The sequence below is a fragment of the Salvelinus fontinalis genome, chromosome 2, assembly GCF_029448725.1.
Source record: "Salvelinus fontinalis isolate EN_2023a chromosome 2, ASM2944872v1, whole genome shotgun sequence".
NCBI lineage: Eukaryota > Metazoa > Chordata > Actinopteri > Salmoniformes > Salmonidae > Salvelinus > Salvelinus fontinalis.
In genome coordinates, this window is record NC_074666.1 from 7508655 (window position 1) to 7526473 (window position 17819).

A 17819-nucleotide genomic window follows, 5' to 3' on the forward strand; every position below is an offset into this window, starting at 1 on the left:
TCTGATTGGCTGGGCCAAGCTCCATAGTGGGTGGGCCTGGCTGCCAAGTGGGTGGGCCAATGCCCTCCAAGGCTCTCCCATGGCTGCACCCCTGTCCGAAATCCATAGATTGGGACCTTATGAATTTATTTAAATAGACTGATTTCCTTATATGAACAGTAACTCAGTAAAATCTTTGAAATTGTTGCATGTTGCATTTATATTTTTGTTCAGTATAAGTCCCATGTATTATTACTATTATTATTATTAATACTATTATTACTACTATTATTATTACAACTATTATTATTACGACTAATATTATTATTACTACTAATATTATTATTACTATTAATACTATTATTATTACTATTAATACTATTATTATAGCAACAGGAATCTGATATTCCTTCTATTGATAATGGAGCAGGTCATAAGAGATGCTATAAGACGCTATAAGATGCTATAAGAACTCTATGGAACAGGCAACACGCAGGGACGCCAGGAAAAATAGACTGACCTCTAAAGTGTACGATCCACGCATACATTAGGATGAGAATGAAACAAACAACAAAGTGGTCTGAGTTCACAGCTTTATATTAAAATGCATTAAGTATACTCTACAATGTTCCACACGTTCAGAAATGTTGGATGAATGAAGGTACATTTTGTCACGTAATGGATGAGACAGCAGTTTGTCTGACATTTAAGACGGAAAGCTTTTGAGCAAAAGAACATACAGTACCAGTCAAAGGTTTGGACACACCTACTCATTCCAGGGTTCTTCTTTAGTTTTACTATTTTCTAGAAATATGTGGGAACTCCTTTAAGACTGTTGGAAAAGCTTTCCAGGTGAAGCTGGTTGAGAGAATGCCAAGAGTGTGCAAAGCTGTCATCAAGGTAAAGGGTGGCTACTTTGAAGAATCTCAAATCTCAAATATATTTTGATTTGTTTAACACTTTTTTGGTTACTACATGATTCCATATGTGTTATTTCATAGTGTTGATCTCTTCACTATTATTCTACAATGTAGAAAATAGTAAAACAAAGAAAAACCCTGGAATAAGTAGGTGTCCAAACTGTTGACTGGTAGTGTATGTAGGTCATCATTAATCTGTAACACAGTACAATAATACATTGTTATTATAGGCAACATTATTATTTAGTTAAGTTACAGCAGTAGAAATACAAAATTAAAAACTTAATCATTATCATCATTCTAATGCTTCTTATATACAACCCAGTGCCTTACAGAAGGACCTCTTTGTTCTCAGTACATTACACAGGCCTTCCTTCCACTGGCATCAACACAGACTTAAAGGAAAAATACACTGCAAAACGCATTGATCATGTGGCAAGTGACTCTTGAATGCTGACATGCAAAACATTTTGAGACTGTATCAAGAGTGGACTAGTGAAAAAAATACAAAAAAATGGTTTTGAGTGAATTTTTCCCTTTAAGCAAGATTAGAAAGACACCATACATTATAAATATGAATGTTAAGGTGCAAAGTCCCCACCCCGACCACACACACACACACTGTCAGTAGAGAGTAGGGCCTTCCCCAATATGGACAGAGACCTCTAACGGAGATTCAGACAGAAATATATTATATAGAACAACAAACATCTCTCTTACATGTAGAATGAGGAATCATGACTGCTCTATTCATAACATTCAACAATGTGCACCTGACTCTTTCAGAGAGAATGCCAGCTTGACCTCTGACAAACCCTGACCTTTGATGACCCCTGACCCATTCTGCCACATAAGAGTGCACACATAAGCACACAGCCTGTGATTGACGACCAGACAATACCTGTGTGCCATTTCTCTCCCTGTCAGTAGTGTAGGTCGGTAGGTGGCTGGCTGTGACACGTATCTGTCTATGTTGGGAGAGTGGTGTCCGTGACTAGGATAACATGGCATAAACTTGACTGATGAGGTCAGAGGTCATGAAGGGTCTTCTAGTACAGAAGCCAGAGGAACAGCTGGTCTTAGAGAGGAGGACGGAACCCTAGTCCCTATATAGTAGGATACTTTTGATAGGAGACCAGTAGGATTCCATTTCGGCCATGGAGGGAGGAGTCCCAAAGGGGGAGGTTCTGTTCTACGTCTGTGGGTGGAGTCTGAGGCAAGGGAGGGCCACACCCATATCTGTCTCTGCAATTCCAGCCACTGAGCTCCCATGCTTTGAGCCCAGCCAGGCTCGGACAGCCCAGAAAGCGCACTGTGAGAACAGTGCCAGGACCAACCACTAGTGGCCCCTGTCTGCTACTACACCAAGCAAACGGACAGACCCCAGGCTGCTGCTTCTATATCTACTGTTACCCTGTACATAATGTTTACCATGTTCCCCTCAACCTGAAAATCAAGGCTTCATCGGTAAGATACTCTTCCTCATATAACTCCCCCCTCAGCCCACTATAGAGCACCCAGCTCCTATCCTGCTAAACTTCACAGGAAGACCACACCCAGAAACATCATCAGTCATACAGGTAACTGCCAAAATAAAGGAAATGGCGACATAAAGTGTCTTCATAGAGCGCTGGGACGAGCCAGAACCACTTCAACGTACCCAGGGCATAGATTCTACAAGTGAAATTCCATCATTTGGTGTTTTGTTGATGGAAAACGCCATCTCAGGCTCCGCTCCAGAATCTCCCATAAGTGTTCAATTGGGTTGAGATCTGGTGACTGAGACGGTCATGGAATATGGTTCACATCATTTTCATGCTCATCAAACCATTCAGTGACCACTCGTGTCCTGTGGATGGGGGTCTTGTCATCCTATAGGGGGTATAGCCATGGAAGCCAAAATAATGGTCTGTCCAGCATTTTAATACATGGCCCTAAGCATGATGGGATGTTAATTACTTAATTAACTCAGGAACCACACCTGTGTGGAGGGACCTGCTTTCTAAATACTTTCTATCCCTCATTTAATTGCTTCCATTATTTTGGCAGTTACCTGTACATGCACACTCACACACGCACACACACACACACACACACTCCCCTTAACACTCACACACACACACACACACACACACACACACACACACACACACACACACACACACACACACACACACACACACACACACACACACACACACACACACACACACACACTCCCCTTATCACTCACATACACATTAACACTCACACACACATTAATAAACACACCCATACATACACTCTGGTGTGCTCAGTTTTCACTCATCATGTTTATTCATAAGCATGTTCAGAATCACACATGTATAGAAAAAGAAAGGTATCATAGAACAGAAATGAGAAAAGCTCAGTTTGAAAAGGAGGAGGCTGTTAGTTAGCTCTGGTAGTACCTAGATTATAGTTGGAGTTGTTGTTGGTGCAAGTAGTCTGGAGAGAGGATAGTAAAATGGAGAGCTGTCTTTCCCATGTCTGGAGAGGACAGTAAAATGGAGTGTTGTATTTCCCATGTCTGGAGAGAGGACAGTAAAATGGAGAGCTGTCATTCCCATGTCCGGAGAGGACAGTAAAATGGAGTGTTGTATTTCCCATGTCTGGAGAGAGGACAGTAAAATGGAGAGCTGTATTTCCCATGTCTGGAGAGAGGACAGTAAAATGGAGAGCTGTCTTTCCCATGTCTGGAGAGAGGACAGTAAAATGGAGAACTGTATTTCCCATGTCTGGAGAGAGGACAGTAAAATGGAGAACTGTATTTCCCATGTCTGGAGAGAGGACAGTAAAATGGAGAGCTGTCTTTCCCATGTCTGGAGAGAGGACAGTAAAATGGAGAACTGTATTTCCCATGTCTGGAGAGAGGACAGTAAAATGGAGTGTTGTATTTCCCATGTCTGGAGAGAGGACAGTAAAATGGAGAACTGTATTTCCCATGTCTGGAGAGAGGACAGTAAAATGGAGAACTGTATTTCCCATGTCTGGAGAGGACAGTAAAATTAAGTGTTGTATTTCCCATGTCTGGAGAGAGGACAGTAAAATGGAGTGTTGTATTTCCCATGTCTGGAGAGAGGACAGTAAAATGGAGAACTGTATTTCCCATGTCTGGAGAGAGGACAGTAAAATGGAGAACTGTATTTCCCATGTCTGGAGAGAGGACAGTAAAATGGAGCGCTAGATTTCCCATGTCTGGAGAGAGGACAGTAAAATGGAGAGCTGTATTTCCCATGTCTGGAGAGAGGACAGTAAAATGGAGCGTTGTATTTCCCATGTCTGGAGAGAGGACAGTAAAATGGAGTGTTGTATTTCCCATGTCTGGAGAGAGGACAGTAAAATGGAGAGCTGTATTTCCCATGTCTGGAGAGAGGACAGTAAAATGGAGAGCTGTATTTCCCATGTCTGGAGAGAGGACAGTAAAATGGAGCGTTGTATTTCCCATGTCTGGAGAGAGGACAGTAAAATGGAGTGTTGTATTTCCCATGTCTGGAGAGAGGACAGTTCAGCTAACTCTCTACAACTCCTTCCTGACCTGTTAAATATCAGTAGTATAAAGACTAATGTTGAAGACTCTTCTCTTTTCTTTTCTGTTTCTTTTTTAATTAAGTATATCATTTAGTTTGGGGCAGTGAGCTCAGTACTTATTTAAAACTCCTGTTGTGGTTTGGTTCGCTCCGGTCAAGTTAGTGGCTGGTACCCCTGACCAGGGGGAGGAGGGGGGAGGCTGGGAGAGGAACGGGTCGAGGTTTGGGAGCAGCAGGGAACGGTCTGTGGTCGAGGAGGAGAGGAGGGGGGTCTCATGTTAGGTAGTCTCCTTCCCCTGTGCTCCCGTCACGGTCTTGATGGAGGTTAAGGTTCTGTTGAACCAGGTCTTCTTGGCTGCCTGGACCTCGTTCAGGGCCAGACCCAGGGTGTGCTCCAAGTCCTGCAGGGAAGAAAACATACAGGAAGGAGGTTGGGCAAGGGGCAGCATAGCTAGGCTGGGGTAATGGGACAGGAGACAGACTAGAAATCATTCAAACTTGTATTGCCTCAAATTCCCTTCAGGAATTAATTCATGAATTGTTAGGATATAGTAGCTGAATTTAAATTAAGTGATATCAGTAGACATCGGTTGCTATAGCCAGGTGAGTTCTTTGGTCTGGGTTAGGGTCAGAGGTCAGTACCTGTATCATTGGTCTGGGTCAGGGGTCAGAGGTCAGTACCTGTATCATTGGTCTGGGTCAGGGGTCAGAGGTCAGTACCTGTATCATTGGTCTGGGTCAGGGGTCAGAGGTCAGTACCTGTATCATTGGTCTGGGTCAGGGGTCAGAGGTCAGTACCTGTATCATTGGTCTGGGTTAGGGGTTCAGTACCTGTATCATTGGTCAGGGTTAGGGGTCAGTACCTGTATCATTGGTCTGGGTTAGGGGTCAGTACCTGTATCATTGGTATGGGTCAGGGGTCAGTACCTGTATCATTGGTATGGGTCAGTACCTGTATCATTGGTCTGGGTCAGGGTCAGTATTTGTATCATTGGTATGGGTTAGGGGTCAGTACCAGTATCATTGGTCTGGGTCAGGGGTCAGTACCAGTATCATTGGTCTGGGTTAGGGGTCAGTACCTGTATCATTGGTCTGGGTTAGGGGTCAGTACCAGTATCATTGGTCTGGGTTAGGGGTCAGTACCAGTATCATTGGTCTGGGTCAGGGGTCAGTACCAGTATCATTGGTCTGGGTTAGGGGTCAGTACCTGTATCATTGGTCTGGGTTAGGGGTCAGTACCTGTATCATTGGTCTGGGTTAGGGGTCAGTACCAGTATCATTGGTCTGGGTTAGGGGTCAGTACCAGTATCATTGGTCTGGGTTAGGGGTCAGTACCAGTATCATTGGTCTGGGTTAGGGGTCAGTACCAGTATCATTGGTCTGGGTTAGGGGTCAGTACCTGTATCATTGGTATGGGTTAGGGTCAGTACCTGTATCATTGGTCTGGGTTAGGGGTCAGTACCAGTATCATTGGTCTGGGTTAGGGGTCAGTACCAGTATCATTGGTCTGGGTTAGGGCCAGTACCAGTATCATTGGTCTGGGTTAGGGGTCAGTACCAGTATCATTGGTCTGGGTTAGGGGTCAGTACCAGTATCATTGGTCTGGGTTAGGGTCAGTACCTGTATCATTGGTCTGGGTTAGGGGTCAGTACCTGTATCATTGGTCTGGGTCAGGCCAGTACCAGTATCATTGGTCTGGGTTAGGGGTCAGTACCAGTATCATTGGTCTGGGTTAGGGGTCAGTACCAGTATCATTGGTCTGGGTTAGGGGTCAGTACCAGTATCATTGGTCTGGGTTAGGGGTCAGTACCTGTATCATTGGTCTGGGTTAGGGGTCAGTACCTGTATCATTGGTCTGGGTTAGGGGTCAGTACCTGTATCATTGGTCTGGGTCAGGCCAGTACCTGTATCATTGGTTAGGGTCAGTACCTGTATCATTGGTCTGGGTTAGGGGTCAGTACCTGTATCATTGGTCTGGGTCTGGGTTAGGGTCAGTACCTGTATCATTGGTCTGGGTTAGGGGTCAGTACCTGTATCATTGGTCTGGGTTAGGGGTCAGTACCTGTATCATTGGTCTGGGTCTGGGTTAGGGTCAGTACCTGTATCATTGGTCTGGGTTAGGGGTCAGTACCTGTATCATTGGTCTGGGTCAGTATCTGTATCATTGGTCTGGGTCAGTACCTGTATCATTGGTATGGGTTAGGGTCAGTACCTGTATCATTGGTCTGGGTCAGTACCTGTATCATTGGTATGGGTCAGTACCAGTATCATTGGTCTGGGTCAGGGTGAGTACCTGTATCGTTGGTCTGGGTTAGGGTCAGTACCTGTATCATTGGTCTGGGTTAGGGTCAGTACCTGTATCGTTGGTCTGGGTTAGGGCCAGTACCTGTATCGTTGGTCTGGGTTAGGGGTCAGTACCTGTATCATTGGTATGGGTTAGGGTCAGTACCTGTATCGTTGGTCTGGGTTAGGGCCAGTACCTGTATCATTGGTCTGGGTTAGGGCCAGTACCTGTATCATTGGTCTGGGTTAGGGTCAGTACCTGTATCGTTGGTCTGGGTTAGGGTCAGTACCTGTATCATTGGTCTGGGTTAGGGCCAGTACCTGTATCGTTGGTCTGGGTTAGGGTCAGTACCTGTATCATTGGTCTGGGTTAGGGTCAGTACCTGTATCGTTGGTCTGGGTTAGGGCCAGTACCTGTATCGTTGGTCTGGGTTAGGGGTCAGTACCTGTATCGTTGGTCTGGGTTAGGGTCAGTACCTGTATCGTTGGTCTGGGTTAGGGTCAGTACCTGTATCGTTGGTCTGGGTTAGGGCCAGTACCTGTATCGTTGGTCTGGGTTAGGGGTCAGTACCTGTATCATTGGTCTGGGTTAGGGGTTAGTACCTGTATCATTGGTATGGTTTAGGGCCAGTACCTGTATCATTGGTCTGGGTTAGGGGTCAGTATCAGTATCATTGGTCTGGGTTAGGGGTCAGTACCAGTATCATTGGTCTGGGTTAGGGGTCAGTACCAGTATCATTGGTCTGGGTTAGGGGTCAGTACCTGTATCATTGGTCTGGGTCTGGGTTAGGGTCAGTACCTGTATCATTGGTCTGGGTTAGGGGTCAGTACCTGTATCATTGGTCTGGGTTAGGGGTCAGTACCAGTATCATTGGTCTGGGTTAGGGGTCAGTATCAGTATCATTGGTCTGGGTTAGGGGTCAGTACCAGTATCATTGGTCTGGGTTAGGGGTCAGTACCAGTATCATTGGTCTGGGTTAGGGGTCAGTACCAGTATCATTGGTCTGGGTTAGGGGTCAGTACCTGTATCATTGGTCTGGGTCAGGGTTAGGGGTCAGTACCTGTATCATTGGTCTGGGTTAGGGGTCAGTACCTGTATCATTGGTATGGGTCAGGGGTCAGTACCTGTATCATTGGTATGGGTCAGTACCTGTATCATTGGTCTGGGTCAGGGTCAGTATTTGTATCATTGGTATGGGTTAGGGGTCAGTACCAGTATCATTGGTCTGGGTCAGGGGTCAGTACCAGTATCATTGGTCTGGGTTAGGGGTCAGTACCTGTATCATTGGTCTGGGTTAGGGGTCAGTACCAGTATCATTGGTCTGGGTTAGGGGTCAGTACCAGTATCATTGGTCTGGGTCAGGGGTCAGTACCAGTATCATTGGTCTGGGTTAGGGGTCAGTACCTGTATCATTGGTCTGGGTTAGGGGTCAGTACCTGTATCATTGGTCTGGGTTAGGGGTCAGTACCAGTATCATTGGTCTGGGTTAGGGGTCAGTACCAGTATCATTGGTCTGGGTTAGGGGTCAGTACCAGTATCATTGGTCTGGGTTAGGGGTCAGTACCTGTATCATTGGTATGGGTTAGGGTCAGTACCTGTATCATTGGTCTGGGTTAGGGGTCAGTACCAGTATCATTGGTCTGGGTTAGGGGTCCGTACCAGTATCATTGGTCTGGGTTAGGGCCAGTACCAGTATCATTGGTCTGGGTTAGGGGTCAGTACCAGTATCATTGGTCTGGGTTAGGGGTCAGTACCAGTATCATTGGTCTGGGTTAGGGTCAGTACCTGTATCATTGGTCTGGGTTAGGGGTCAGTACCTGTATCATTGGTCTGGGTCAGGCCAGTACCAGTATCATTGGTCTGGGTTAGGGGTCAGTACCAGTATCATTGGTCTGGGTTAGGGGTCAGTACCAGTATCATTGGTCTGGGTTAGGGGTCAGTACCAGTATCATTGGTCTGGGTTAGGGGTCAGTACCAGTATCATTGGTCTGGGTCAGGGTCAGTACCAGTATCATTGGTCTGAGTTAGGGGTCAGTACCAGTATCATTGGTCTGGGTTAGGGGTCAGTACCTGTATCATTGGTCTGGGTTAGGGGTCAGTACCTGTATCATTGGTCTGGGTTAGGGGTCAGTACCTGTATCATTGGTCTGGGTCAGGCCAGTACCTGTATCATTGGTTAGGGTCAGTACCTGTATCATTGGTCTGGGTTAGGGGTCAGTACCTGTATCATTGGTCTGGGTCTGGGTTAGGGTCAGTACCTGTATCATTGGTCTGGGTCAGTATCTGTATCATTGGTCTGGGTCAGTATCTGTATCATTGGTCTGGGTCAGTACCTGTATCATTGGTATGGGTTAGGGTCAGTACCTGTATCATTGGTCTGGGTCAGTACCAGTATCATTGGTCTGGGTCAGGGCCAGTACCTGTATCGTTGGTCTGGGTTAGGGTCAGTACCTGTATCGTTGGTCTGGGTTAGGGTCAGTACCTGTATCATTGGTCTGGGTTAGGGTCAGTACCTGTATCGTTGGTCTGGGTTAGGGCCAGTACCTGTATCGTTGGTCTGGGTTAGGGTCAGTACCTGTATCATTGGTATGGGTTAGGGCCAGTACCTGTATCATTGGTCTGGGTTAGGGGTCAGTATCAGTATCATTGGTCTGGGTTAGGGGTCAGTACCAGTATCATTGGTCTGGGTTAGGGGTCAGTACCAGTATCATTGGTCTGGGTTAGGGGTCAGTACCTGTATCATTGGTCTGGGTCTGGGTTAGGGTTAGTACCTGTATCATTGGTCTAGGTTAGGGGTCAGTACCTGTATCATTGGTCTGGGTTAGGGGTCAGTACCTGTATCATTGGTCTGGGTCAGTACCTGTATCATTGGTATGGGTTAGGGTCAGTACCTGTATCGTTGGTCTGGGTTAGGGTCAGTACCTGTATCGTTGGTCTGGGTTAGGGCCAGTACCTGTATCGTTGGTCTGGGTTAGGGTCAGTACCTGTATCATTGGTCTGGGTTAGGGGTCAGTACCTGTGTCATTGGTCTGGGTCAGTACCTGTATCATTGGTCTGGGTCAGGGTCAGTACCTGTATCGTTGGTCTGGGTCAGGGTCAGTACCTGTATCATTGGTCTGGGTTAGGGTCAAGGTCAAGGTCAAGGTTAGTACCTGTATCATTGGTCTGGGTTAGGGTCAGTACCTGTATCGTTGGTCTGGGTTAGGGTCAGTACCTGTATCATTGGTCTGGGTCAGGGTCAGTACCTGTATCGTTGGTCTGGGTCAGGGTCAGTACCTGTATCGTTGGTCTGGGTTAGGGTCAGTACCTGTATCGTTGGTCTGGGTTAGGGTCAGTACCTTTATCATTGGTCTGGGTTAGGGGTCAGTACCTGTGTCATTGGTCTGGGTCAGTACCTGTATCATTGGTCTGGGCCAGTACCTGTATCGTTGGTCTGGGTTAGGGTCAGTACTTGTATCGTTGGTCTGGGTTAGGGCCAGTACCTGTATCGTTGGTCTGGGTTAGGGTCAGTACCTGTATCATTGGTCTGGGTTAGGGGTCAGTACCTGTGTCATTGGTCTGGGTCAGTACCTGTATCATTGGTCTGGGTCAGGGTCAGTACCTGTATCGTTGGTCTGGGTCAGGGTCAGTACCTGTATCATTGGTCTGGGTTAGGGTCAAGGTCAAGGTTAGTACCTGTATCATTGGTCTGGGTCAGTACCTGTATCATTGGTCTGGGTCAGGGTCAGTACCTGTATCGTTGGTCTGGGTTAGGGTCAGTACCTGTATCATTGGTCTGGGTCAGTACCTGTATCATTGGTCTGGGTCAGGGCCAGTACCTGTATCGTTGGTCTGGGTTAGGGTCAGTACCTGTATCATTGGTCTGGGTCAGTACCTGTATCATTGGTCTGGGTCAGGGCCAGTACCTGTATCGTTGGTCTAGGTTAGGGTCAGTACCTGTATCATTGGTCTGGGTCAGTACCTGTATCATTGGTCTGGGTCAGTACCTGTATCATTGGTCAGGGTCAGTACCTGTATCATTGGTCTGGGTCAGTACCTGTATCATTGGTATGGGTCAGTACCTGTATCATTGGTCTGGGTCAGTACCTGTATCATTGGTCTGGGTCAGTACCTGTATCATTGGTCTGGGTCAGTACCTGTATCATTGGTCTGGGTTAGGGTCAGTACCTGTATCGTTGGTCTGGGTTAGGGTCGGTACCTGTATCATTGGTCAGGGTCAGTACCTGTATCATTGGTATGGGTTAGGGTCAGTACCTGTATCATTGGTCAGAGTCAGTACCTGTATCATTGGTCAGGGTCAGTACGTGTATCATTGGTCAGGGTCAGTACCTGTATCATTGGTCAGGGTCAGTACCTGTATCATTGGTCAGGGTCAGTACCTGTATCTTGCACTCTGCCTCTACCAGTTGTAGTTTGGTCTGGGCCAGTTCCAGCTCCATCTCTCTGAGCTGGTTCTTCAGACCCTCCTTCTCCTCATCCGTCTCTTCCTCGCTGCCCTCCATCTTCTTCACTGCCTTTAGACGACCCTCCTTGTTGAAGAGGATAGAGCACTTCTCACAGCCCCCCACCTTCAGCTGGGGGAGAGAGAGACATCATAGGCCAGGTTACAACATTGCATCTCTAACCCTAACCTTATCCCATTAGAGATGACCCTACTTGTTAAGGAGGACTCTACTTCTCACAGCCATCTACGGGTTAGACCAAGTCACAGGTTATTCCACTACACTATATAAACCAGGTACAGGTTATTCCACTACCCTATATAAACCAGGTACGGGTTATTCCACCACACTCTATAAACCAGGTACAGGTTATTCCACCACACTATATAAACCAGGTACAGGTTATTCCACTACGCTACATAAATCTACACTACATAAACCAGGTACAGGTTATTCCACTACACCACACAAACCAGGTACAGGTTATTCCACTACACTATATAAACCAGGTACAGGTTATTCCACCACACTATATAAACCAGGTCACATGTTATTCCACTATACTATATAAATCAGGTACAGGTTATTCCACTACACTATATAAATCAGGTACAGGTTATTCCACTACACTACATAAATCTACACTATATAAACCAGGTACAGGTTATTCCACTACACTATATAAATCAGGTACAGGTTATTCCACTACACTACATAAATCTACACTATATAAACCAGGTACAGGTTATTCCACTACACTATATAAACCAGGTACAGGTTATTCCACCACACTATATAAACCAGGTACAGGTTATTCCACCACACTATATAAACCAGGTACAGGTTATTCCACCACACTATATAAACCAGGTACAGGTTATTCCACTACACTATATAAACCAGGTACAGGTTATTCCACCACACTATATAAACCAGGTACAGGTTATTCCACCACACTATATAAACCAGGTACAGGTTATTCCACTACACTACATAAAGCTACACTACATAAACCAGGTACAGGTTATTCCACTACACCACATACACCAGGTACAGGTTATTCCACTACACTATATAAATCAGGTACAGGTTATTCCACTACACTATATAAATCAGGTACAGGCTATTCCACTACACTAGATAAATCTACACTATATAAACCTGGTACAGGTTATTCCACTACACTATATAAATCAGGTACAGGTGATTCCACTACACCACATAAACCAGGTACAGGTTATTCCACCACACTATATAAACCAGGTACAGGTTATTCCACCACACTATATAAACCAGGTACAGGTTATTCCACCACACTATATAAACCAGGTACAGGTTATTCCACTACACTACATAAATCTACACTACATAAACCAGGTACAGGTTATTCCACTACACCACATAAACCAGGTACAGGTTATTCCACTACACTATATAAATCAGGTACAGGTTATTCCACTACACTACATAAATCTACACTATATAAATCAGGTACAGGTGATTCCACTACACTACATAAATCTACACTATATAAACCAGGTACAGGTTATTCCACTACACCACATAAATCAGGTACAGGTTATTCCACTACACCACATAAATCAGGTACAGGTTATTCCACTACACTACATAAATCAGGTACAGGTTATTCCACTACACTATATAAATCAGGTACAGGTTATTCCACTACACTACATAAATCTACACTACATAAACTAGGTACAGGTTATTCCACTACACCACATAAACCAGGTACAGGTTATAACACTATATAAATCAGGTACAGGTTATTCCACTACACTACATAAATCAGGTACAGGTTATTCCACTACACTATATAAATCAGGTACAGGTTATTCCACTACACTATATAAATCAGGTACAGGTTATTCCACTACACTATATAAATCAGGTACAGGTTATTCCACTACACTACATAAATCAGGTACAGGTTATTCCACTACACTATATAAATCAGGTACAGATTATAACACTATACTATATAAATCAGGTACAGGTTATAACACTATACTATATAAATCAGGTACAGATTATAACACTATACTATATAAATCAGGTACAGGTTATAACACTATATAAATCAGGTACAGGTCATAACAATACACTATATAAGTCAGGTACAGGTTATAACACTACACTATATAAATCAGGTACAGGTTATAACACTATATAAATCAGGTACAGGTCATAACAATACACTATATAAGTCAGGTACAGGTTATAACACTATATAAATCAGGTACAGGTTATAACACTACACTATATAAATCAGGTACAGGTTATAACACTACACTATATAAACCATGTACAGGTTATAACACCACATAAATCAGGTACAGGTTATAACACTACACTATATAAACCATGTACAGGTAATAACACTACATACATCAGGTACAGGTTATAACACTACACCACATAAATCAGGTACAGGTTATTCCACTACACTATATAAATCAGGTACAGGTTATAACAATACACTATATAAATCAGGTACAGGTTATAACAATACACTATATAAATCAGGTACAGGTTATAACACTACATACATCAGGTACAGGTTATAACACTACACTATATAAATCAGGTACAGGTTATAACACTACATAAATCAGGTACAGGTTATAACAATACACTATATAAATCAGGTACAGGTTATAACACTACATACATCAGGTACAGGTTATAACACTACACCACATAAACCATGTACAGGTTATAACACTACATACATCAGGTACAGGTTATAACACTACACCACATAAATCAGGTACAGGTTATAACACTACATAAATCAGGTACAGGTTATAACACTACACTATATAAATCAGGTACAGGTTATAACACTATATAAATCAGGTACAGGTTATAACACTATATAAATCAGGTACAGGTTATAACACTATACTATATAAATCAGGTACAGGTTATAACACTATACTATATAAATCAGGTACAGGTTATAACACTATATAAATCAGGTACAGGTTATAACACTATATAAATCAGGTACAGGTTATAACACTACACCACAGAGCATCTAAAGGCATCCGGAAGCTTCCCTGCTGAAACAGTTCGGTAGACTTTGTGTATATATTATGAAGACATTATGTTTGTTTTTGTTTGTTTTGGACTTCGGTTAGCGTTTTTTCGGCTGTTTGGGCACACACATTTTTTTTCTGGAGGTAAGCCGAAGTCTACACCCCTTCGTCGGTGATTGGTCAACAGTAGTGATTCTTCAATAAAATCTTTGTTGTCATTCAATGAGAGACTACTCGTTTAAATTTTTTAACTGAAAGAAATATGAGTTAGATGTAAAATTGCATGACTAAGATTTCTTTGGCAAAAACGTCAAAATAAATGACATATCTTGAATTATCTTAGATTAAAGCTGGCTATTTTGAGGAAGTGTATAATGGCTACGGCGTTTCAAAATAGACAAACAGTACTATTGGCAATCTTTTAAGGGAGTATATAAGCCCCCCGGGCGGTGTGGGATTGAGTAAGTACAGGCTGCTGCTGCTGTAATGGACAGTGTGGTTGTAAGGAAGCTAGCAAGCGGATGAGAAGAGGTTTTAAGTGTCAGGCTGAGTGTCAGGGTCAGGGTGAGGGTCAGGGTGAGTGTCAGGGTGAGGGTCGGGGTGAGGGTGAGTGTCAGGGTGAGGGTCAGGGTGAGTGTCTCTCCTCCACTGGCGAGACAGTCCTCAGCTGCTTCAAGAGCCTTCTCTTCCGCCCCATCACCACGCCTAGCCTGGACATGAGAAACACTACAGTCCTGGCTGTACTTGCCATCCACTATCACTGTTCACAAACAAAGAACTGGGCTACTCTGTCTGTGTCATCAAAAGGGGTTCACAATGGATTCTTTATCATAATCCTCATATTAGACTACTAATGTTTGCATATAATTACACTAAGGCTATAATCATGTTTGTTGATACTACACACTTGACATTCTACATGAGACTAACCTGTATACATAAACAGTCCATACATCAACAGAGTTAACATACGTTAACTCGCTAAGCACAACTACAAACACTCACACAGCCACACAGACAGAGCATCAACATTTGAATACAGTACTCTGTCATGTTACGTGATTGCGTGTCATGTGATTGATTGTGTGTCTTGCCGGTCATTTGTTTGTGTGACGTCACGTGTTTTAATACAGTGGTCTGTCATATCTGTCATGTGATTGTTTGATGTGATTGCGGTCTGTCATGTGATCGTGTGTCAGGTCATGTGATGATGGGGACTCACCCGGATTTTCTCCACCTCTCCCTTGTTGGCGATCTGCTGTTTCTCCAGACGCTCACTGAGCTGAGAGCAGATCTACAGGGGTCAACACAGAGGTCAAAGGTCAAACAGAGCACTGAGGTCAACTCCACACAGACAGACAAAACTTGTGGGGACGTATTGGACTGTGTGGGGGAGTCAAAGGTCTGAGGGTGTAGGGGTGGGGGGGGAGGCAAAGGTCGGAGGGTGTAGGGGTTGGGGGAGGCAAAGGTCGGAGGGTGTAAGGGTGGGGGAGAGGCAAAGGTCGGAGGGTGGGGGGCGCAAAGGTCGGAGGGTGCAACTGGGTACTGGACTTCCTGACGGGCCGCCCCCAGGTGGTGAGGGTAGGTAACAACATCACCACCCAGCTGATCCTCAACATTGGGGCCCCTTAGGGGTGCGTTCTGAGCCCTCTCCTGTACTCCCTGTTCACCCACGACTGCGTGGCCATGCACGCCTCCAACACAATCATCAAGTTTGCGGACGACACTACAGTGGTAGGCTTGATTACCAACAACGACGAGACGGCCTACAGGGAGGAGGTGAGGGTCCACGGAGTGTGGTGTCAGGAAAATAACCTCACACTCAACGTCAACAAAACAAAGGAGATGATTGTGAACTTCAGGAAACAGCAGAGGGAGCACCCTCCTATCCACATCGACGGGACAGTAGTGGAGAGGGTAGTAAGTTAAGTTCCTCGGTGTACACATCACGGACAAACTGAATTGGTCCACCCACACAGACAGCGTTGTGAAGAAGGCGCAGCAGCGCCTCTTCAACCTCAGGAGGCTGAAAACATTCGGCTTGTCACCAAAAACACTCACAAACTTCTACAGATGCACAATCGAGAGCATCCTGTCGGGCTGTATCACCGCCTGGTACGTCAACTGCTCTGCCCACAACCGTAAGGCTCTCCAGAGGGTAGTGCGGTCTGCACAACGCATCACTGGGGGCAAACTACCTGCCCTCCAGGACACCTACACCACCCGATGTCACAGGAAGGCCATAAAGATCATCAAGGACAACAACCGCCCGAGCCAGTGCCTGTTCACCGCGCTATCATCCAGAAAGCGAGGTCAGTACAGGTGCATCAAAGCAGGGACCGAGAGACTGAAAAACAGCTTCTATCTCAAGGCCATCAGACTGTTAAACAGCCACCACTAACATTGAGTGGCTGCTGCCAACATACTGACTCAACTCCAGCCACTTTAATAATGGGAATTGATGGGAATTGATCAAAAATGTATCACTAGCCACTTTAAACAATGCCACTTAATATAATGTATATGCATCTTGCCATCTTTATGTAATATATGTATCACTAGCCACTTTAAACTATGCCACTTTATGTTTACATACCCTACATTACTCATCTCATATGTATATACTGTACTCTATACCATCTACTGCATCTTGCCTATGCCGTTCTGTACCATCACTCATTCATATATCTTTATGTACATATTCTTTATCCCTTTACACTTGTGTGTATAAGGTAGTAGTTGTGGAATTGTTAGGTTAGATTACTCGTTGGTTATTACTGCATTGTCGGAACTAGAAGCACAAGCATTTCGCTACACTCACCTTAACATCTGCTAACCATGTTTATGTGACAAAAAATAAATACATTATTTGTTGATTTGTGTAAGGGTGGGGGGGGTAAAGGTCGGAGGGTGTAGGGGCGCAAAGGTCGGAGGGTGTAGGGGTGGGGGGGCAAAGGTCGGAGGGTGAAGGGGTGGGGGGGAAAAGGTCGGAGGGTGAAGGGTGGGGGGCAAAGGTCGGAGGGTGAAGGGGTGGGGGGGCAAAGGTCGGAGGGTGAAGGGTAGGGGGGGTGTCTCTAAAATGAGAGGTTCTAAAGTGTGAAAAGTTGACAACAGACAGAGATCATATAAATAATGTTAAAACCTGCTCATAACAAACCCTTATCCCACAGCTAAACCCCCTCCTTCAAAATAACCACTGTCCTATGAGTGACTCAGAGAATCTATACGTCCCTGTGAGTATGGTAGCCAAAGCCTGACTGGGAGTTCCCTGTCTGTCTATCTGTGTGTCTGTGTCTGTTGTCTGTGCCTGTGTCTCTTGTCTGTGTCTGTGTGTCTGTCTATCTTGTCTGTGTGTCTCTTGTCTGTGTCTGTACCTTGTCTGTGTCTGTATCTTGTCTGTGTCTGTATCTTGTCTGTGTCTGCATCTTGTCTGTGTCTCTTGTATGTGTCTCTTGTATGTGTCTGTGTCTCTGGTATGTGTCTGTGTCTGTATCTTGGCTGTGTCTCTTGTCTGTGTGTCTGTGTTTGTCTGTCTTGTCTGTGTCTCTTGTCTGTGTCTGTTTGTCTGTCTATCTTGTCTGTGT

General features: G+C 44.9%; 2 protein-coding genes across 5 annotated transcripts in view; both read right to left on the reverse strand.

The window, feature by feature from the left end:
• Positions 1–558: 558 nt before the first annotated feature.
• LOC129811037 (DNA-directed RNA polymerase II subunit RPB1-like) lies at positions 559–4407 on the reverse strand. Its single transcript, XM_055862149.1, has 2 exons — positions 3528–4407; positions 559–3363 (listed from the first exon to the last, which is right to left on the reverse strand). Exons 1-2 carry the CDS (start codon positions 4405–4407, stop codon positions 3329–3331), a joined length of 915 nt encoding a protein of 304 aa, XP_055718124.1. The 3' UTR covers positions 559–3328.
• Positions 559–17819, reverse strand: part of LOC129811012 (rab GTPase-activating protein 1-like) — a 157220-nt gene continuing 139959 nt past the window's right edge. For all 4 annotated transcript variants that reach the window (XM_055862108.1, XM_055862097.1, XM_055862116.1 and 1 more), the window contains 3 exons: positions 15458–15529; positions 11111–11305; positions 559–4848 (listed from right to left, as the gene is read on the reverse strand). In XM_055862108.1, the coding sequence (XP_055718083.1) occupies positions 4726–4848; positions 11111–11305; positions 15458–15529 (390 nt within the window). In that variant the 3' untranslated portion in view covers positions 559–4725. The remainder of the gene's footprint in view (positions 4849–11110; positions 11306–15457; positions 15530–17819) is intronic.

Bases quoted from the DNA above. Each gene is read 5' to 3' on its own strand.
- LOC129811037 (XM_055862149.1), bottom strand. From the start codon at position 4,407: ATGGGAAATACAACACTCCATTTTACTGTCCTCTCTCCAGACATGGGA. The intron at 3,364-3,527 runs ATGGGAAATACA...CTCTCTCCAGAC, and splicing joins TTACTGTCCTCTCTCCAGAC to TACTTGCACCAACAACAACT.